Below are 22,439 nucleotides of genomic sequence, written 5' to 3'. Positions count from 1 at the left end.
CTGAAATGCACAGACAGTGAGTTGCACCATACTGTGCTCCCATACTCGCCCCAAAACCGCCCCGTCTGCACAAGAAATAGATCCTCTGCTGCACCGTCCCACAGACAGGATCCATGTGACGACTCCATGCTTGCTCAGAGCAGTGGTTCTCAACCTTTTTGGTGTCAAGAGCCCCCAAAATTGATGTGCATCAAATCAAGGACCTGTAAAATGTAGTCTCAGGGATGCCCATGTGATAAGAGTTAATCCATAACTGTTTATATTGTAGACTGGCAGATTAACAGTGAAACCTGTGAAAGCCATTGTTAAACATTCTAATATTCAGCTAAATTCAGTGAAATAATAGTGAAATTAAAATAGGAGGAACCCTCCCAAGGACCTCTGGTGGCCCCCAGACCCCAGGTTGAGAACCGCTGGTTTGGAGTTTGCAGAGTCCTCTTAATGTGAGTGGTTGATGGGAACACCGCTGATGATGACCAGGCCATGGCCGATGTGCTGTTTTGCTCCAAAAATGAGGTCGTCTGTTTTCCTGACGTTGAAAATGAGGGAATTCAGGGAGACAGGGGAGGTCTTTTTTGGACTGAACTTGCACACTACTAAAAATGTCAATAATTTATGTTTAACATACATACATGTTTAAACTAAAAACAGCATGAACTCGCATGCATTTCTGCGTGCTGCTTTACAGCGTAATAGTGGACTGTCCCACAGAGAGGATCCACGTGGCGACTCCATGCTCGCTCAGAGCAGTGGTTCTCAACCTTTTTGGTGTCAAGGACCCCCAAAATTGGACCCGTATTTGATAAAATGTAGTCTCAGGGATTCTGTTTATTTATACTGTAGATTGGCAGATTAGCATTGAAGAGTGTGAACCCTATGAAAAGCAAACTTCTAGTCAATGAAACAATAGTGAAATTAAAATATTCCCCATTTTACTGGGGACCCTGTAGGAACCCTACCAAGGACCTCTGATGGCCCCCAGACTCCAGGTTGAGAACCACTGGTTTGGAGTCTGCACCAAGTCCCCTTAATTTGAGTGTTTGATGGGAACACCGCTGATGATGATCGAGTCATGGCTGATGTCCTGCTTTGCTCCAAAAATGAGCTCGCCCATTTTCCTGATGTTGAAGATGAGGGCATTCAGGACAACAGAGCAGCCCCTACTGAAAAAAATGGCAATTACTTATGTTTGGCTGAACGAAAACATATTTTTACATTTTTTTGAAGATGACACAATATTTGCTCTCATCCATTACCACGACTTAACTTACATATTTGTGTTTGTCTATCTCCCTTTAGTCTGAAATAATGCAATTATAGACAAAGCAAGGATATTAACCAAAATAGCTAAATATTTTATTTTGTATTATTTGAGATCGATTTAGTGCCAGAGACATAAAAGTCCCAACACAATATAAGTTCTCTTATTGCACGATGAACATACAATCCGTCATATGAAAAACATAGTTACAGTAGTTAGTGTGAAATGACTGACAATTATCATATACAGGCAAAATGTACAGATAAATTCAGTGTAGTATAAAATTAAGTGTCAAAATCTTTTTTGTGCAAAATGATAATCAGATTATTAGTGCAAAAAGTTAGTCCTATTCAGTTACTTAATAAAACAGTCTACTGTTCATTATCTTAATTTAGATCACATTAAAAAATATATTTCTCTTTCCCAGATGTGTTACTGATAATGAAGCACAAGTTGAATCACATTTTTTTGGGGTTAGCCATATTTCCTACAGTGCTTCCATTTTACGGTTGCTGGTCCACAGGTTTGATCTTGATGTGGATGCCGTTGAGCGAGCGAAGCACCAGTCTGGGAACGATCTTGGGCTTCCTGTTGGGGTCCTCGATCAGCTGATACCTCCTCAGAGTCAGGGCGATCACCACTTTCATCTCATTCATCGCAAAAGTCTGCCCAATGCAGTTCCTATGGGATGGAGAGTAATAAAACAGCAGTGTGACAAACATGTTTTTTTTTTTTTAATGTAACAGTAATGAGAAAAATTAAAACACGCATATGAATTAGTGTTAGACACTCAACACATACGTTTTCATCACTGTCATATTTCCCCTTTAAACTCAAAAGCAAAAATCTGACTCCAATTATATTTGAATGAGGACTGACATTAGATTGAGATAAATGAATGAATTAATAATGAATGATTTTATGTATGTAGCACCTTTCATACAGCAGTGGTAGTTCAAAGTGCTTTACAGAAAGAAAGAAAACAATTTGTAAATAGATGCATTAAATGAAACAATTGCAAGCAAAGACTTTTAATGATATGGTAGAACAAATAAATATGTTTTCAATAGTCTCTTTAAAAAAAACACGTCCACCGATCTAATATTTACTTATTTTCTTATTGCTTTGCCATGGAATTTGCAGTGTTTCATGTTTCATCTTGGAGGATGAAACTTGTCAACTCTGGTGACACCATTACCTTCCCTCTAGTGCCACCAGCAGGTGAAATGTGTAATCTAGCACACCAATGTCTCACTGCTGCCGTGTAATTTGGTTACAAAATTCCTGTTGGCTACATGATATTTGTCAGCCCTGGTGACTCCATGACTTTTCCTCTCATGCTGACAACTTGTAACAGAGGTGGTGGTGGCGTGCTGGTTGTAACATATAAAAATTTGTGACGACATTCATGTTGGTTAGAGGATGAAAGTTGGCCATTTAAGTGACTCCATGGCCTTCCCTCTAGCACCACCTGCAGGCTCAGCGTTAGAAATCTGCATTACAACTAACGTTCCTTTTCCCTACCGAACTCTATGGAAACTTTAACAGAGAGTAAAAATTGTTACAGCTGTCCACCCCCAGGAGCCTGCAGAGGGACTGGAAACTCAAACTTTTTTTTTTTTTTTTTTTTTTTTACTTGTTCTTACATAACCATGTCATGCCAGTGCAATTACACCCAAACACATAATTTCTAGTGAATTCACAGAGAGATTCATTTGAGGAGCAGCCTTTCCTCAAATGCATCTCTGTGTAAATTCGCCTGTGAGTATGTGTTGTTTATGAGCTCCAGACACCTTTTTCTTAAACTTTTCTCAAAACCTTCTCAAAATACACGAGTTGGCAGTACACAAGCTGAATCTTGTTACACCGGATAAAAGAGTAGTCCACAGACGTAAACACTTTTTGAGACCTAATTTCCGAATTACAGGGTTAAAATAAATGTTCCAGCTGGTATTGTCACTGCTTATTCATGTGCATCAACTCAACCTTACACAGGGTTAAGCTGATCTGTTGTGTACACCAACTCATTGTAATACCTAACAGCTGCTTTACTGGTGGTGAAGAGGGGGCTGGTGCTGGGTTACATGCCGACAGACTTCAGACAGCAGCCAAGTAAATCAGTAGCCAGTGAGGAGCTGTAAAGTGAGAGCTCTTTAAAACAATGATAAAGTCACATGGCATTCGGTGTAGACAAACCTGGGGCCGGCAGAAAAAGGCACAAAGGCGTGGGGTGACCTGCTGGACACATTCTCTGGCAGGAAACGGAGTGGGTCAAAGACCTAAAAAATGAACAAACAAACTAACTAACAAAACCGCACAAATGTCAGCGTGTGGTGCAACAGGATATCATGGTTTGATTAAGTGCAAACAGATTTAGAAATAATTTCTGACCCATGTTTACATTCTAATCTTCAATCAATCAATCAATGTCTTTATTTGTCCCCAATGGGGCAATTATTTTCGCAACCTAACCTAATCTTTATTTATCAAGGGTAGGTTGACTGAACACACACACTATTCTCACTCACCCACCCACACACACACACACACACACACACATTATGGAGCTGGCCAGTGCAACCACAGTGTCTAGTGTGCAGCCCCACTGGAACAGCTGGAAGTTAAAGAGATCCACTGTGTGATACTACAACACTGTTAAATATCAAACGTTTCAGTAAATGCAATTTTTAAATCAATCCGCGATGTTCAGTGCCTTACAAGAGCTGTTTTGTGATGACTGAATTTTTGATGCTTTTTTTTTTTTTTTTTTTTTTTTTTTTTGGTATACCCAAACTGCATCAAACCTCCTCAACCACTTCTACTTCAGTCATTGATTTCCTGCATTTCCCAGCCCTAACTGAACATACGTCTTGTCGTTGAATTCAGTTGTGTGATAAGCTATATGTGTAGGTGGTGAGGAAACCACAAGCATAGTGAGAATTTAATTTTTCCCCAGGTGAGAAAAAGAGAGTCGTGGCCGCTGCATTGCAATGCGGAAAAACTGGTACCTTGTCCTCTTCTACAGTCAAGTTTTTATCAGTTTAACTGTTATACCTCATTGGAAAATGATAGGTTTGGAGAAACTGATACGGAAATGTGGCCCTTCAAATACCTCAAAAAATGTCTGTCCCTCCAGTATAGCCCTGCTGGAAACATCTCAGTGTGAAGAATGTTTACATGTGACTTTATATGTCCAGCTATCAGTTAGAGTAAAAAATGGAGGGGTACATCACCAACAGCTGTTCGGGGTGGATTTGTCCTTCAAGGAGGAGAGTGTTTCTCAGTTACTTTGCCGAGACTATTTCTTTCTTTTTTTGGCCAAGATTTGATTCACAGGATTATAGATACAAAGCCATTTCTACCACCATCCACAAAGGCTTCACTTACATTAGGGTTCTCCCAGACGGTTGCATTCCTATGAATCCCATACACACTAGTTCCAACAAGAGAACCTACAAAAAAAAAAGAAAACAAAAAGATTTATGCTTCATCTTGAGTTAGACCCGCAAAAGCAGGCCTAAAATGGTGGACATGCAAACAATGGGTTATCTAATGTGATTGTGCAAACAGGCCAAGGGTTCAATGCACTATAATAATCATTAAGTTATAGCATAGTTTATTAGCATATTGAATGATCACTGCTAGTGCTTGATATATATGTAAGACAAGGTTGACATAGTGAAATGAAAACCAGGGCCATAGTACCATATAGTCAAAGGTAGACAAAACCAACACAAGTTAATATTTTATCTGTGATTAGTGGGGGAAAGGTCAGGTATATTAAATCACCATGCGACAAAGGAACCTTGCCTGTTAAATAGTAACCGAGACATATTCTGACCCATATTTCTAAATAGACACATTTGCAGCAATGACCTGCAGCAGCAGTCCTCCCATCAAAGAAGGTTAAGGGTTTGGTTATTTTTCGGGCTATTCCTGGGACAGGAGGGTAAAGACGGAGGGATTCTTTTATGCACATTGTGGTGTAGGGAATTTTACTGAGATCCTCCCTAAAAAGAAAATAAACACACACCATGTCAGTGCTGGTGAGCCTGAACATCGACCACCTGATTTAGCTCACCGAAACAGTTGTACATGCACAGATTTTCACTGACTGTGATGTGGCAACAGTCTAGCAGAGTAGCCTACCACTCAATGGTGTCCTTTCCCTCCAGGGCATGCATGATCTCATCCCTGCACATTTGTTGGTGTTCTGGGTTGCAGGCCAGACAGTAGAGGATGAAAGAGATGCCGCTGGCTGTGGTGTCATGGCCCTCAAACATGAAGGTGTCCACTTCTGCCCGTATGTCCTCATCTGACAGACTATGCTGCTTCTCATCCTGCGGAGGAGATAAGGATTATACCTGTGTATTTGTGTGTGTGTGTGTGTGTGTTTTTAACCCCATCTACTACACTGCATACATACCTTACCATACCTTACACAAGTCACTGCCATTTTTCAACGCATACCATAAACGTGTATCGGTATAGTTTTAGAACTACTGCACTCAATTATATTTCTCTTGGGACTTTATGTGATGAGCGCAAACGGTTTTCCATATACAGCTGATAAACCTGCCATAAAAGTCCCTGTTGTTCCTGCCAGGTTTTCGATGTCACAGTTGTTTGAATTCCATTTGCAAAACAATGTTTATTCAGGGTGCTGTGACTTTTTTAAAGCATAATGAGCCAAAATCCACATCACCGTTTTCACAGTGCCAATGTTGCTTATTGCTTGTCTTATTCATTTATTTATTTATTTATTAAATAACTTTAAAATGTAATGCAGCCCTGGATGTGTGAGCTTCCTCACAGCATATGAGCACATCAGAAAATGTGTAGACTAATCAATACAGGCATTGAATTAAATTACAATGATAACTGCAATGATAAAGTAACTTTCATATAAATAAAACAAAGCCAGATGTTCACTGTGATGATTTTCTTGCATGGACCAAGTTTCAAGTCTGTGCCAGCACATTTTAATATCCAACTGAAATGAATGATAAGTCACGAATGCAAGAAAAATACACTCATGTATCTGAAACATTATGGCATGCTTTAGAAAATAGCTGGTATTAATGTCAGTATACTTAGATTGTAGCAAATGTCCTAAAAAGTACAAATAATAATTGATGCTACCACTACTACTACTACCATTACTACTGCTACTACTACTACTGCTACTACTAATAATAATAATAATAATATTTATTTGTAAACCAAATAAACTCAAGTAAAAGAAACCATGAAAACACCAAACTGTTTGGCAGTCAGGGCAGGTTTGAATTAAACACAACTTGCACGTATCTGCAGAAAACACACTGTGTTGTTTGACTAAGGACAGCTTGTAAAAGAGTCATGAGTCATGGCTGTGCTCACTGTCAGAAAAACACTTAAATTGCACCACCCTTAATCTTTAACACATTCAGGGTACTTACATTTGCTGAAAATGTACTGAATATAGCATTTAATAACTGTCTAATACTTGAGAATTACAAACAAAAAAAATCATTCTGCAGATTTTCCATTTCAATCGATGCAAACCCCCCACCCCTCTGCAAATTCTGTTTGGGTTAGGTCACGACAGGCAGGAGAAGATAACTGCACCAAGATAAGACACATCATAAAGTCATGATGCTACTTTACTGGCCAGGCGTTTGCTCAGGTATTCACAGACGGTGTGCTTCTTGCCCCATATTTCAGCTGGTTTGACTTCCCAGCCTCCCAAAAAATGGCACTGCATCCACTTCTTTTGATGAAAATGCCCTTTCAATGAACACACATGGACTTGATCAGTCTATCAGACCAAAGTGCATTGAGCCAATTCAAACCAGCCTGAACTCCAAACTATCAGTCTGGTAACAATCTTGAAGAAAATTAACTCTAGGATCATCAACACTGAAATAGCCAGATGCTCTGTTATCCATACTGTGACTCCACAACTCAACAATCAATCAACAAGTAAAAATGAAGTAGTGTAGCTAGGCGCAACATTCCAGGCACTTGAGCAGTTACTGTGGGTGATGCAGCTCTAGGCACAGGAACGTCAGCAGTGCTCAGGTACTCAGCCGAGACAATTTTCACTGGGAGATAAAATGCTCATATTGCACCACACTTCTGTCTTCAAATTGCTTGCCTATAGCAAGAACCATTTATGGCCACACAGTGAGCAGAGATGTGGATATCATCAGGGACAGCACAGCACCTCAGCCTCCTCAAACTGTAGACGTAGATGGTCCCTGACGGTCTAGCCACTACAGTGATCGAGAGAGATGTGTTAGGACTGAAGCGTCCAAAATTCACCAAAACACCCTCCGTCACCCTCTGACAACAAGCTCTCACCAAGCCGGAGGACGCAAGCAGCCTTGCTGCAGAAGATTTTGCTGATGTGCTGCCAACCTCCTACATCATCACAGTGTGAATGAGATCCCCAAGTCTGATGCCTGTTCAGTACCCAAGGTCACCAAACTGGAGCACTTAATTTTTTCACAACACTGTACTTGAGCAAAGGCTACTGGCAGATCCCTTGTCTCCAGTCTTTCGAAGGTCTCCTCAGTGTTTTAGTTATACCAATTTGTGACACTTTGCCTCAGCCACTTCAAGACCCTGCCATGATCCAGTGTGCCATGTTTCTCTACTTGGCATCATTACCCATAGCACCCGCAATTTAGAGCAGTATGTTTAGCATTCGCAGACAATGCTGATGCAGGTGGGGCTCGTGGCCAACCCAGTGCATTTTGAACACTGGAAGCTATGGTCTGAGATACCACTTGGGTTTGGGGCAGGTGTGGCCCCAGTTAGATAGGACCATGGCTGTTGTGGCCTGTCCTCACCCTAATCCAGTGCCAACTACACTGTCCAGTAAAGGAGGGCTCCCATGGTACATATTTTTAATATGCTTGCAGGTGAATAAATAAAGATATGATGACTAATTCCTTACTAAAATCAACACACTGGAGGACTGTCAAATCAATATTATTAAATCTATTAAATCAATGGATTGGATTTGTGATAATATCAGACATGATCCAATCCAGTGTTTTGTTTTGTTTTTTGCCTTTAATGCCAGAGTCAAAGGTCATTATATTTTGATTATCTGCCAATACCAAGTACCAATCCATAATTTTTGTAATTATATTCCCAAAATAACAGTGTCAGTAATATTAAGAATCTGCTCCCACTGCTGCAGGTTTTCACCATGAAAGCAGTAATTTGAATATTGTTCATTCGAAGCTTTTCAAATTTACTGTGCAGATTCATGACCCCTGGAGAGAGAGAAAAAAAGCAACAACAACTCAACAATCAGTTTTAGTGACAACATGACCTTTCCTCTAGAGCCAACATCAGGCCAAACTTTCTATTTGTGAACATTAATTGAAAACCATTTATTCCAATCTTTTTACCTTTACTCAAGCACTACTGTCAAGCCAAACTCAGGCCATTTAGGGAATACACTTTACTGTTCTTCACTGACGGCAAATTTAGTTAATTTATAGGTTTATTTTTTGACAGCACACTTTAAAGTAAAGGTCAGGTCAGTCCAGTGCACAGTAAAACTCTGCAGAGAAATCAGAAGGTGTTCACATACTTGTTATGCAATAGCGGCAGGGTGGCAGAGTCTGATTTGCTCCAAATGTTCCATTAAACAGCCAAAGCCATATATTTCCACAACCAGCCATATTTTCCAGTGCAATAAATCCCTTAATAATTCATTTGTTTTGTTTTATTTTTCCTCTCACAGGGTAATTAATGTCATTTCAGTACATCCTCTGAAGTTTGCTGTCTTTGTTTATACTTTCTAAGAGCTAGCCTGCTTCTTGTGGTTATTCATTAAAGTAATAATATTTTAATCAGCACCTCTGCTGCCACCCCCTAAAAAGCTTGCATTGCAAACAATATCCTACATTTAGCTGTTTAAATGCTTTCATTCTCTGGATTAAATCTAATTCCCAGCTGAAGACGTGACTGCTGCCTGTTGCATTTCAATGGAGTGTACATTCATTTTCATAGATGGATATGATGGTGGAATTTAAAAATGTACATTATTAGCATTATTATTATTATTATATTTTTTTATATATGCATTGGATGTTGACTGCAGAACAGATTCAGATACCTGAATCTCAAAATTCACCCAAATTAGCCCGAGTACAGATAGGTAGTTTTGGATCGGTGCATGTGGACATTGTGTAGCCTACCGTTGCACAAAGAAGGATATCCAGAAAATCCAAGTTTCTCTTGGCTTGTATTCGGTCCAGCTCAGTCTCTTTCTTAAGTTCTTCTCTCCTCTTTCTTATGACTTCCTCTACAAATGAAATGGCAAGAAAGTATCAGACACACTGTTATTGCATGCTCACTCCAGACTCCACTGGCATAACAGATAGTATAATAAATCTCAACCTGAGGCTTGCAGTATCATATAATTCAAGGTGATCAGATCCAGAGTCACTAGGATGTGGAGATAGCTCAGATTGCAATTAGTCAAATGGACATTTTTCATTCAGAGCTTGCCTGTGTGATGATGAGCCACCTTCACTGCTTTCCTAAATCTGAAGCCATGTGGGCTGAGGTGGAAAATGATGTTGTTGTGGTAAGGAGCGACCCTGACCCGCAGGTTAATCAGAAAACTGAGGTCATACACTGCTTTGATGTACGCATTTGTTCCACTGAAATGAGAAGACAGCCTAACATTAAAAGCAGAATTCACTCAAATTAAAATTTATATAGGTGAAACAAGTAACAACTTGAGATGATGACATTAAGGTCAGGGACTGTGGTTAAAACGATGCCTTCACAACGCTGACTAACCCCTCGTGTTGACAGTCGCTGTTGCAGCTGAAGGCACACTTCATGATGCTGTCCAGTGTCATGAGACTCACGTGTTCAAACAACTCAAAAGACTCACTGGTTTGTGCATAACTCTCCCATTTGTCCTGGAAAGAGTTTAAGAATAGATGCAGGAGCTGGATAAGAACAAATTCCTCCATTTCTTGACATGAACTCATTTAGTGTCGTCATCAATAGTAGTTGGTCTAAAATCTACAATTACCTTTTCTAATTATTATTACATTTAGTTGGCACAGTGACTCAGGCTTGAGTCCTTTAGTGGTAATATTCTGCAGAAACCACAGAAACAGATAATGGTGCACACCTCACTAAGTGCTGTAGGTCAGGACTGCATCTGCTAAATTGTTTGCCTTCATGATGATATAAATATGATACTTTAATGCTACAAACAAGCAGAATGACGCATCATGCAGCCCTCCTGCAGTTTTGGCTGGGGGGCCTTACTGTGTGCTGTAAATTAGCACTGATTATGAATTGTGCTGTATATCAATCATGCTAAGACTAACCCCAGCAAGTAGAATAAATATATAGAAACCAGAGTACAGAATAAAGCAAATTTTCACTAAATTCTCTCATTTCTCCACAAACATTATACTGATTTGAGAATGATATATTATGGGTGATTTTCTGCAGGTAATGATCTGTAATTAACTATATTTTACATACCAACATAGTTTTGGCAGAATCTGACATCAGTTTTACATATGGCTTCAAAATGTCATAATGGAAACCGGGTGTCAAAAGCCTTCTGTTGCGAAACCACTTCTGACCACTTGACACCAGTAAACCATCTCCTAAAAAAAAAAAATGGACAGAGAGACAAAGAGAGACAAAAAAGAGATCAGAGGTCAGCATCTCCCAAAAAGGTAGTGTGTAGGACATAATGTACAAAAAAAGGTTTTGCAGTCTCACCAATCCAAGGTGTGAAGAATCTATATCCAAAGTCATCTTTTGGCTCTGTGGAGAAGCAAATGGTTACTTTTTCACTTTAAATAGGGCACAATGAAAAACAATAACTGATATGAAAGGTGTGTCACAGCAAGGTTTACAGACACACACACAAACGCACACACCTGTTGTTGACAGTAGGGTTTTCACATAATCCGGGTGGTGAATGTTGAGGAATGAAACAAAAGGACCAAACCATAATTGAAAGGCAAACGGGTATTGCTTCCCCCACTTTACCACTTTGTCCAGTTCTGTCCCATCCTGTTTAAACTGCAAGAGAAAAGAGAGGACGTCCTGAAAACCTGAACTGAACCGTCCCAACCTTGCACGACACTTTAGTCACACCTGAATAACATTCAACTGGCTGGATCTCCATTTGGGAACTCTCATTTGCTCACAGACATCCTGCAATCCATCGAAATCTGCAGCAACCAATAATGTCATAACTTTGCCCATTCTTAATGTGTTAAAAGTCAAAAATGTAATAACTGGCCAATATTTAATACAATTTTTGAACCAGTAATGTAATAACTACTTGTGCACAATGTAATAAGGTATTTGCTCATTATCACATTATTATCTAGGTTAAAAAATTTAATAACTGGAGCCTATAATGAAACAATATGCTTGAATCAGTTTATTTAAGTTTAACTCATTGGTTATAAAGTGTCACACTTTCCATGACACTTTTGCCTTTCCAAATAGCTGCTCAAAAACCTGACCACACACACGCACGCACGCACGCACACACACACACACACACACACACACACACACACACATCCAGCCAATAATGTAATAGCTTATTAGATTATGTGCAAAAGTTATTGCGTTATTAGTTCAAGAATTCTACTGCATCATTTGTCAGTTATAACATTATTGAATTTTATTGCAATAAAAACGGGAAAAAAATAAAACATTATGCTCCGTTATTGGCAGTCATTACATTAATTTGCATTATTATCCGCTGCAGTTTTCCTCTCCACACGCACCACATCCACATTGACAATCTGCTGCAAACCAAAACACCGCAGGCAATGAAACGCATCACGCTGCGCTTCCTAATGGCCGTCCGTGATTTAATTACCTCCTGGACGTGTCCGAAAAGCCAGTGTGCTGGTGGTCCTGGAAACGCTTCAAGATTTCGCAACTTCTCCCTTCTTTCGACCATCAAAGCAGTGAGTTTGCAGACAGCGACAACTAAGAGCAGCAACGCCAACAAGTGATGCATGTGAGGCAAACTGGAAGGAAACTGTGCGGCTGTCTTGACGGTTTCGATAATCTCCATTCTGATCAGTCCTGTGGCACTTTTCAACCTGACTCAACGGGGAAAAAAGGCTTTGGTGCCACAAGAAAAGACGACCTACTTGATAAAAGAGAGGTGTATGCAAAGACAGAGGGGTGTGACGTCAGGTTGACTGACAGCATGGTGGGTGGAGAGTATGCCACAGCCTCCACTGACATCAAAAGCTGCAGGGAACACAGAGATATTGAATTGTGTGCGCAGCAGATAATGTGGAATCCAGATCAGCATTAAATGATGAACTGCGATTAGATTACAATTAGATTACATTCAGCTGTCATGCATATATATATATATATATATATATATATATATATATATATATATATATATATATATATTATTATTTTTTTTTTTATTATTTTTTTTTTTTTTTAATGAATTAGTACAATCAAAGAGACATGAGTAGGCAGGCTGTCTTTATATTGCTTCAAGAGCTACATCATTACTTGCTTTCACACAAGACTAACTGATAGAGGCTTATGTTAGCCTCAATATGCACCTAATATGCTAACCTTGTGTAACCCTTTATCCTTTCATAAAGAGGTTTTTTCTTTTTTTCATTATTAAAAAAACTGCTGAGACAGCCGTAGAGTTGAAACACATTCTGTTTTCATTTTGTTATCCTGCTCTGATGTCCCTCTTGTCTCTTCTCCTGTGTGTGTGTATGTGTGTGTGTGTGTGTGTGTGTGTGTGTGTGTGTGTGTGTGTGTGATGTGAGTCTCCCGTGTGCATGTGTACATTGTCCTCCTGCCAGGTCTCCATGGAGATGGCGGCTGTGGCACCTGGCACCACTTGGCATCCTCCTCATTACCTCCTTTGTATGTCTTATAAATCCATTGTGATTTCTATTATCTTTTTTCAGTGTTTTTTTCTCCTTGAGGTTTCTTGATCCTTATCTCATGCGAACATCTAATCACAGAGGATGTTATGTCGCTGTAAAGCCCCTTAAGGCAAATTTGTAATTGTGTTGTTGGGCCGTACAAATAACACTGATTTATCTTGACTTTAACACTAAAGGAACCCAAGCAAGAGGTTAGAAATGATTCACCTTTTTAGCTTTTGATATGACTTATTTTGCATCCCACAGTTTTCAAAAATGCCAGTCACAGTTGTTGCTTACTAATAGACTCGAGGTCAAATCAAGCCGCCTCTTAGATTCAAACCAGTTGTTGAATTGACGCAAAGGAAAAATGAGGCAAATGAGTCCACTGAAATTTGTTCTTAGTAGATAAATAAATGATACAGGCCTAACCTGAAATTTTACGATTTATATATGAATTCATAAATATATAATATCCACTACAAACTGTATGGGGCATAATGGTGCAAACAGTAATTTCCATAACAAACTGTACAGGGCATAATGGTGCAAACAGTAATTTCCATAACAAACTGTACGGGGCATAATGGTGCAAACAGTCGTGAGTGTGCATTCACCACCTGTACCTGTGAAATGATAGTACACAGTTGCAGATGCATGCATCACAAGCCATAATAAGATAATGCAAAGTGCAAATAAAAGCCAAATACTAAGCCACCAGTTGAAAAGAGTGGGTGACAAGACACTTATTTTTACCTGTTCCGGCAGTTGGACCACTTCCTATCTGTCATTATGAGCCAACAATCTTCAGATGAACAACGCAGTCTTTTGTTATGTTCAGTAGCACTATAGCTATAAACAGGTTTCTTCTAGAATACGGTATTGTTTCTGTTTCTGCAGAGATTAATTGCCTTAGCCACAGTCATGCAGCAGGCCTGTATTTTTTTACTGATTATTTGGAATCCACTTACGTTTGCCTCAGAAATCAGTAAGTATGACTGACTGAATAACGAATATTGGGTCTACCTTCAATTTTAGACGTAAGGTTGTGAAGATTATTGCTGTCTGACAATACTGTATTACATTTCACTAAAAACAATTCATATTTCCATCAATCTCACTGGTAAAACTGATGTCTCACCAGCCTCAAAGCATCTTTGTATCACGCCAGGGACTCAAGCTGTACTACCTTGTCGACACTCTGGATGTGAATCAAAGTCTTTCAAATGGTTTTACAGAAAGGACAACGTTAATGAACCAATCCGGGTCGCTTTTCAAGATACAAAAGGAGTGTTCTACCATAACAATGCTCTTCAGCATAAAATAAGTGTTTTGAATAATCGCTCCCTGGTCATCAAACATTTTACAGAAGAGGACCAAGGCACATACTGGTGTGAATATGGTGACAAAAACAACTGCGGGAGTGAGAAGTTGGTTGTGGAGAAGAAAGGTCAGTGCCTTATTAATTATTATCATTTGAGTTCTATCATATCACATAAGTTCTCTGTCTCTGTCTCATTTCCTCTTAATTCACACCCCAACCCATCATCTTCTCACTCTTAAACTTTTGCGCTCTTGCGTTTTTCCCCTGTATCTTTACTTTTATTGTATTCTAGACATTCTGTAAAGGACTTTGAATTGCCTCTATGTATGAAATGTCTTGCCTTGCCTCTTATTATCTTTCTTTCTTTTCTTTCCAGAAATGTTTACAGAACATCACAAGACATTCTTCATTGTTTTAGGTGGCACTTTCACATATAAATATTCAGATGAGTTTACTTGCGTAAAATGGAGGTTCCAAACCGGTAAATCGAGGGCCACTGCAAACAGGAGCGCACACAGAAACTCCTCACATCGGATCCTAAGAGGACCACTGAGAAACTTTATCAGTTCAAATAACTCTTTACACCTCATGAATGTCAGCAGTGCTGATTCCGGAAAATATACATGCTGGATAAGGAAATGTGCCATACTTTCTATCAACTTGTGTGTATTAACAGGTACAGGAAACATACAGTAACACACTGACACATTTTTCTTCAGCAATAACAAACGCTTCAACTAAAAGATCGTTGTGCCACGTTACAGTTCCAGACCACAATATGGCTCCATCTTCTGCTTGCTCAGTGATGTGTGACATGGTGATCAGTGATATTGAACCAAACAGCACAGTAAAGGTGGAGAAAGATGGATGGAATATATCAGTGCTTGTGGGTCCATTTGGGTCATTAAAATGCAGTGCAAAGCCAAAGTTTGATGGATACAATACAGTTAACAGCACACATGGACCAACAAACGCCTCAAACCAAACAACAGGTTAGTACTAAGAATGTTTTTAGCCCTTAAGGTGAATCATTCTTGCCTCTTATCCGTTCATTCTTACCTGAAACAAATTAAATGTCAATACTTGAAACGGTGTCTTTGGTTTACAGGTACACAAACAGTACCAAAGCCACAATATCTGACACAAGTCATATATGGAACATCAACATCCCTTTCATTTCTTCTTTTATTTGTGCTTTTAATTTGCTGTCTCAGACGAAGGAGGTGTGCAGGTAAGGTATACCCTGTTAGACATGTTGTTAAAACATTTATTAATGTTAGTTAATGTCATTAGGCATTGTATAATGGGCCAAAAAGTGAAGTGGTTGTTTGATGTCATGCCTAATCCATTGTCTCTGTTTCTCTAAAAAATTCCCCAAAGTTTCCTCCAGTAACCTTCCTTGCTGTGGCCCGGACAGCAGGGTAAGTATTTGATGATGATGGTGGTGATGAAGATGGTGATACTGATTACACTGACAGAATCTGTAATGTACCCTGCTGCAGAAATAGCAATTTTATTGCATTGTTCAGTAGTAGCAATTTCCTACTTTGTCATTACAGGTGGAGGATGTACATTTGGTTTATTCATCAATTGTCATCAGGAGATGTGACAAGGCAACAACTAGTGCTGTAAATGACAATGAATGTGTGTACAGTGCTCTTAAAATGTAGGGAAATTTGTGCACGTCTGAGATATATTCTTGTGTAATGCATTTCCTTCTTTCAATCTCAATCTGACTTCTCTAATTGCATGCAAGCTTATTGACATCAGCAGCATCTAGCAGTGAAAAGACGAGAGAACAACATTACCTGGAGCATGGGGTGCATGCATGTGGTTACACCGCTGCACCCCACGGAAACTCAAACCACACTGAAACATGAGGGTTTATGTAACTAAAGATCAGAGCCTCACCTAGCCATTTTGTATGATAAGCTCAGTCTGAAACCTCAAGGCTTATGGAAATGAAGATCAATAGCACACACTGTCAGGGGCTCATTCTGTCTGGGCAGAATATAAAATTTTCAACTGCATTTATCTGCTAAAAGATATAACTAATGTTATGCACTTTGATGTTGAATTGAACATGAAAGGAACATGAAAATGCTTTGAATTGATTCATTCCCCAGAGAAGAGATGACATTTTGTTGATCTTATGATGATATTATTATTATATATTATAGTATATGCTATAGTATAATATACTATAGTATAGTATATAGTATAGTACAGTAGTATTTAGAACAAATAATGTTTAAAGTCAGACTGCGCAGTTTCAGAGGGGAGGGTACTCCACTGTGTTAGGATGTGGTAAAGACTGACGGATGCCACTCAGTTCTCAAAAGAATATCATTTATAAAAGCTTCAAGAGTTCAGCACAGCTCCTTCCTTTACCCCGTCATAACCCACAATATCAGCATTTCCCTCCATTGTTTATGTCTTTGTGTACAATTGACATCATCAGGCATTTACAAGCGTCACATTAATTCTATGGGTTAAAAGTCCTGACATGAACCTGAGGAGCTTTATCCTTCTTCAGGCTCTTATTTAACATCAGTAAGCAAAAGTGGTGTGCCCTGCCATTTGAAACTGCATAGTCTGACTTTAAGTAATTCTTTGATGTGTTTATTTATATATTTATTTATGTATTCCCCACATTTCAGAAGATGCTTATGTAATCGACATAACATTTTGGCTAAAAGTGCCTAGTTGAATCGGTGACTTGAAATTTACAAACAAATTATTGTAAGAAAGAAAGACAGAAAGAAAGAAAGAAAGAAAGAAAGAAAGAAAGAAAGAAAGAAAGAAAGAAAGAAAACGGCCTCTTTTTAAATCCAACGTGGATTTGTCGTCAGTCATCAACTGAACTGAACTGCTGTTAAGTGAAACATTCACGTCTGGCAGGCAAACCACAGTACAGCTCGATGGCACCGGCTAGTGTCCAGGAGCGAAACTGCACTCTGAGTGTAGTCAAAGTGTGGCGTTTGATATCATGTTGGACAACAATTTCAGTGCTGGTTCAAATGCACCAGCTGTGGTGCGATTAAAAAAAAAAAAAAAAAAAAAAAAAAAGAAAATAGTAAGGTGAGCAGGAGAGGCATGATGAAGATGGTGATAATGATGATGATGATGATGAAGGTGATTATGGTGGTGGTGGTGGTGATGATGATGATGATGATGATGATGATGATGATGTTTTTTATGTGATGATGATGACGATGATGATGATGAATTACTTTTTAACAGTAGCCACATTGACACCATGGCATTGAAACGACAGCAGGGCTTCATTCAGTTCTTTAGATCACCTGCCACAGACTCTGCTGGCTCTGTCTAGGATTTACATTGGAAAAACAATATCTACTGACGCTTCCAGACACTTTTAAGAAAATGGCTTGTTCACTTTGCAGTGAGCTTTATAAAATATTTATTATTAGTTTTAAATTATTATACTCATAGACACTGCATATAAATTATGCATCATGGTCAATTATGTTTTGAAGTATCAAAGTAGGCCATGGTCATATTTAATCTCTCTTTAATCTCTCTTCTATCTCAGCTTCAGATAAGTTCGGCAACATGGGCAAAATAAATATGGTGGTTATTATATGGGACTATACATTATAGTTTGAATGTAGCCTATTGTATATGAAGCTGCTGTAATTTAATTAAAGAAATATTTCTGCATTTGTTTCCACGCATTCTGTTCTTTCATGTTTTGATGACGCAGTTAAAAGCGAAAAGTAACCACTAGGTGGCGGTGGTGGTCAGAGATTTCTCTGCAGCCTGATTTGCCCGATCTGAACAGAGTGCACCATCCTGATGTTGTAAGTGTTCTTACAGTGGTAACGCATGCATTTCTTTCCATTACATGAGCACCAAAAATATGCTACACCGACATTTGTGATTATTTGGACAACAACAACAACAATAACAACAACAACAATATGATGATTTTTTTTTTTTTTATTGTAATGCAGTTTGAATTTAGGATGTTGAAATAGTCATGTAGGTCTATATGTTTTTTTTTTATTATTATTATTATTAAATGCTGCAGTGTACAGTGAAGTTTACTGTACAGCATCAAACATTTGCTGAGGTGCTGTGTTTTACCTTCAAGTCAAGTTAACAAAACTAACACAAGCTCTATTTGTTCACACTTTGTAACACCCCTCAACTTTTTGTCACCCCTTTGGGCATCTGTGGAGTTCATTCAGCAGATTTTTAAAAAGCAAAATAAAACACAACAAGTGTTACGAGTAAGTAAGTGAGCAAGCAAATGAATCAATGAATAACTAAATACTATTTTCAGCATGTTCAGCACTGTTTAATTTATGTTACATTACACTGCTGTCCCATAGTGCCTGATGATACCAGATGTACTGAGAGGTTCCACAGCTCCTACATAACCTCTGTGGCTGTGCATCACTTTCAGAAGTGGCAAGTAAAGTGACTGGTGCTGCTGGCAGCTGGAGTTCAAAGGACTACAAATGTAAGTATAAAATATTTAGAGTAACACGGTTCATGTGTCATCAAATATTAATTCATATATGTTCACGGATGCAGTTTAAAAATCCCTTTGGTAGACTTGGGCAAGCTGAGCTGACCGCAGACATTTTTCAATCCAAGTGTGAGGCCTCTGTTTTGTTTTAAGTCTATTGTTTTCCACCTAAAATGATCTCTTTCTCCTTTTTTCCCCACTCTGTCACTAACTTATTCACTAACACACACAGTTACATGTGTATGCCCATACGAGTATATCCCAGCATGCACTAGGTGGAATCTATCGGCCCAGACAGATACACATCCTCATGCTCACCTTCACACCCATGCTCAGGGTGGGTTGTCCTGCACACACTGACCTGCACCTGTTTGGACTGTGGAGGGAAACTGGAATGCTGGGAGGAAAACACACACAAACAAGAGGAAAACATACAAACTGCTCCCAGTAAGGACCAGGGTCAACGTATGAAACCAGTTCCTTCTTCACACTATGAATATTCAAATTCATGTCTGTATAAATGATGAACAAGACTAAGACAAGTCATGGCTACAGTAATCCCTTCTTCTGAGGAGCCATGAGAGGATATTCACAAAATCACAGATATACATAAAAAAAACTAACAACCAGTCTTGGCTGTGGAGCTGAAATTAATTACCACCAAAACAATAAGTCAGGTGCTTTATTTTTCTGACATGTGTATATATAACTACTATCTGTATCAAAGGAAATTAACATCCTTTCATTAAAACTATGTTTTTACAAGATGATCCAATTTAACTGATGAGTGAAAACGGTATGAGACAGAAATAGGCCACATCTGAAAAAGTTCAGTGACTTATATAAAAGTTTGTATCATTCAACTCAGAGTAATTTAATTAATATATTTCCATATTTATATGAAATCCTGGGTGGAAGATGAATGTTAGGGATTTGAAAGAATTTGAACAAACAAATAAATAAACTGATGGATGGGTGGATGACAAAAAACATGAAATTGAAAATGAAATTTCCTAATAGAAATCCTGACTGACTATGCTAAATAAAATGGCTTTGAAAATAGTTAGCTAGGTACTAATTATTAACATTATAAAACAGTGACAAAATTCATTCAGCGACCTTTAATGTCATGCAAATTCATCTTTGTGCTGTATTTGCTGTGACCAGGGCGGTGAGTGATAAAGCAACTTGGCCAAAAAGTAAGAGGAGTTCTGTGTAGTGCTGATGAGTTAATCACTGAGAAATGGGTCAATGATTTTATTATTAGGTTTTAACAGTAAATTAATTAAATGGCAGAAGAAAATATTCAACAGCCTTGCACAAAAGAAGAAAACATATTCAGTCAGCAGTTTATAGGTTAATAATAGTCAAATTATTCAGGTATTGATAGCAGCTGTATACATTTTAATTATCTTTTGCATCCATTTCCTGTTTAGTACACATACGAGACACATGCAATTAGAATGTGTAAACAAATAGTAAAATGTTTACGTGCTTTCTGCATAAATAGTTTACAAATAATCAAGCTTTCCAGGAAGTGGGTCTGTAGACAAACAGTATGTGGTTGTCGGACAGGTCTGTGAGATAATTGGCTGTTTGGTTTGGTCACACATCCCGAGGACGAGACTGGAGGATCAGACCTCCTCTTTGGTACTTTGGCCATTCCCTTCACATATCCAATAGGAGACACTCCATCTATTTCCCAGATTAGCCTAATAAAGGTATTTTAAAGGTCTACATACAGCTCATAGTACTGAATTTCATTCTAGCTGTCTTGTCCTAAATTTACAGTGACAATCTAAGAGGTGAAGATGTGAATATAAATTATTGTTGATTTTGTCATTCTCCATCGCCAAGTGATACAGATTCAGCCTCCAGCCAGGTCATGACAGCTTCTACATTTGCTGCTCTAAACACTTCGACCTCATTTACACCTGCCATTAAAATGCCTCGGGTGATCACACCGCCATCTGATTGCACTTATTCACATAAAAATCCAGGAGTATTCAATGTGCAGAGACGGATTAAAATCTGATTGCTCAAACCTGCTTGAGAGAAATTGCACACAGTTTTGTGTTGACCTGAGTGGGGCTGAGGAGGACCCCCAGGCTACAGGCAAAAAACTCCACATCCTTTGGAAACCAGAGAGACTCATGGCTGGAGTACAAATGTTTACTGTCATTGTGGACAGAATTTGCATCTTGTGATGCAAAGTGTGAGTGGAGGGCAATCAGATTTCAAGACACATGCCAAGACACATTTGTGATGACAAATTTAAGTATAATGTGGCTAAATGTCATTCGGATACAATGTGGATGCAATTGGACTGTTAGTTTCTGTGAAAATCTCCCCCAGCACACAGGGGGTGATACATTTGCATGCAGAGGTTTGTTTGAAAGAACAGAAGAACTGAGTAGTTACCATGACTGGGAAAAATGGTGGACTACGGAAACTGGCACTTTAAGTACAGGAACTCAATTAATTAACAGGAAATTCAAGACAAATTAAACAAACCATTCTGTGCAGGGTAATATACTAAAAAGGAGAAGGAGCGTTTTCAAGGATAAACTAGAGTGAACAACGAAAAGCCTTTTCAAGATAGAAAACAGGCAAAGGTAAGATAATTGGAAGGCTGTGCAGATGTGGCAAGCTAAACTCACTGTTTGTCTAGCTTCTCTGTCAGTTTTAGGAGCTATGTGTGTATTAATATCCGCAATCTGCATTGCATTAGTTCATTAGCTGTGACCAGCAGTTTGAAGGTAACTGAGAGTTGGTTTGAAAGTGCCAAACATTTTATAAAACTCCTTTCCACATGCACTGCTGTGAAACACGGCTTTAAAGACCTTGTGATTCTGACTACTGGACTGTTTTCAGTTTAGTTTTCTTTGAAGAAACATAGGCTAGTCATGCTAGAGATCTCGCTAAGGCTGTAATTGAAAAAATATTCTCCAGTTTGTGCAAAACAATTTCAAAAAATCTTAATAAAGCAGCTCAGGGCTACATGGATCTGTTTTTCAGGTCTGTGCAGGTTTTATGCAATGCAGACTCAAAATTGTGTTGTTTTGCAGTCTGTTTCTCCTACATTTATTTTTTTTTTTTCGTTCTCAGGACATGGACAGAGTGAATGGACCAAACTTTTTTTTTTTTTTTTTTTTTTTAATTATTTTATTTATTTACCTTTATTTATACAGGTAATCTCGTTGAGACAGGGGGTCTCATTACCAAGAGTGACCGATACAACAATAAATTACAAGCAAACAACTCATTCATGGTACTATCACTTGAAGTTTACATCAATCAAAATCACTCTAAAATACGTTATATATTTATTTAAAATGGTATTAAACATAATCCTACTACACCATCATAAACTGACATCTTAATTCACAAAAAAAATGCATTGGTTCATCAAAACCATAGTGTTAGAACACC

At 38.6% G+C, this 22,439-nt stretch overlaps 1 protein-coding gene across 1 annotated transcript; it reads right to left on the bottom strand.

The window, feature by feature from the left end:
- Positions 1 to 1,482: 1,482 nt before the first annotated feature.
- On the bottom strand, positions 1,483 to 12,420 carry LOC115374158 (cytochrome P450 4B1-like). The gene is made up of 12 exons (XM_030072934.1): positions 12,147 to 12,420; positions 11,185 to 11,329; positions 11,024 to 11,068; positions 10,778 to 10,905; positions 10,073 to 10,197; positions 9,776 to 9,930; positions 9,463 to 9,569; positions 5,411 to 5,601; positions 5,138 to 5,271; positions 4,649 to 4,713; positions 3,458 to 3,540; positions 1,483 to 1,942 (listed from the first exon to the last, which is right to left on the bottom strand). Exons 1-12 carry the CDS (start codon positions 12,345 to 12,347, stop codon positions 1,765 to 1,767), a joined length of 1,557 nt encoding a protein of 518 aa, XP_029928794.1. The 5' UTR covers positions 12,348 to 12,420; the 3' UTR covers positions 1,483 to 1,764.
- Between the last annotated feature and the right edge of the window lie 10,019 nt (positions 12,421 to 22,439).

This window comes from Myripristis murdjan, chromosome 16 (genome assembly GCF_902150065.1).
Source record: "Myripristis murdjan chromosome 16, fMyrMur1.1, whole genome shotgun sequence".
NCBI classification, from domain to species: Eukaryota; Metazoa; Chordata; class Actinopteri; order Holocentriformes; family Holocentridae; genus Myripristis; species Myripristis murdjan.
The sequence above is the reverse complement of the archived record's forward strand: the minus strand, read 5'-3'. Positions and strand labels throughout refer to the sequence as shown.

Coding starts and splice junctions, on each gene's coding strand:
- LOC115374158 (XM_030072934.1), bottom strand. CDS start 12,347: ATGGAGATTATCGAAACCGTCAAGACAGCCGCACAGTTTCCTTCCAGT. Junction 11,069..11,184: donor AACCCTACTGTCAACAACAG/GTGTGTGCGTTT, acceptor GCTTCTCCACAG/AGCCAAAAGATGACTTTGGA. Junction 5,602..9,462: donor ATATCCTTCTTTGTGCAACG/GTAGGCTACACA, acceptor TCTCCTCCGCAG/GATGAGAAGCAGCATAGTCT.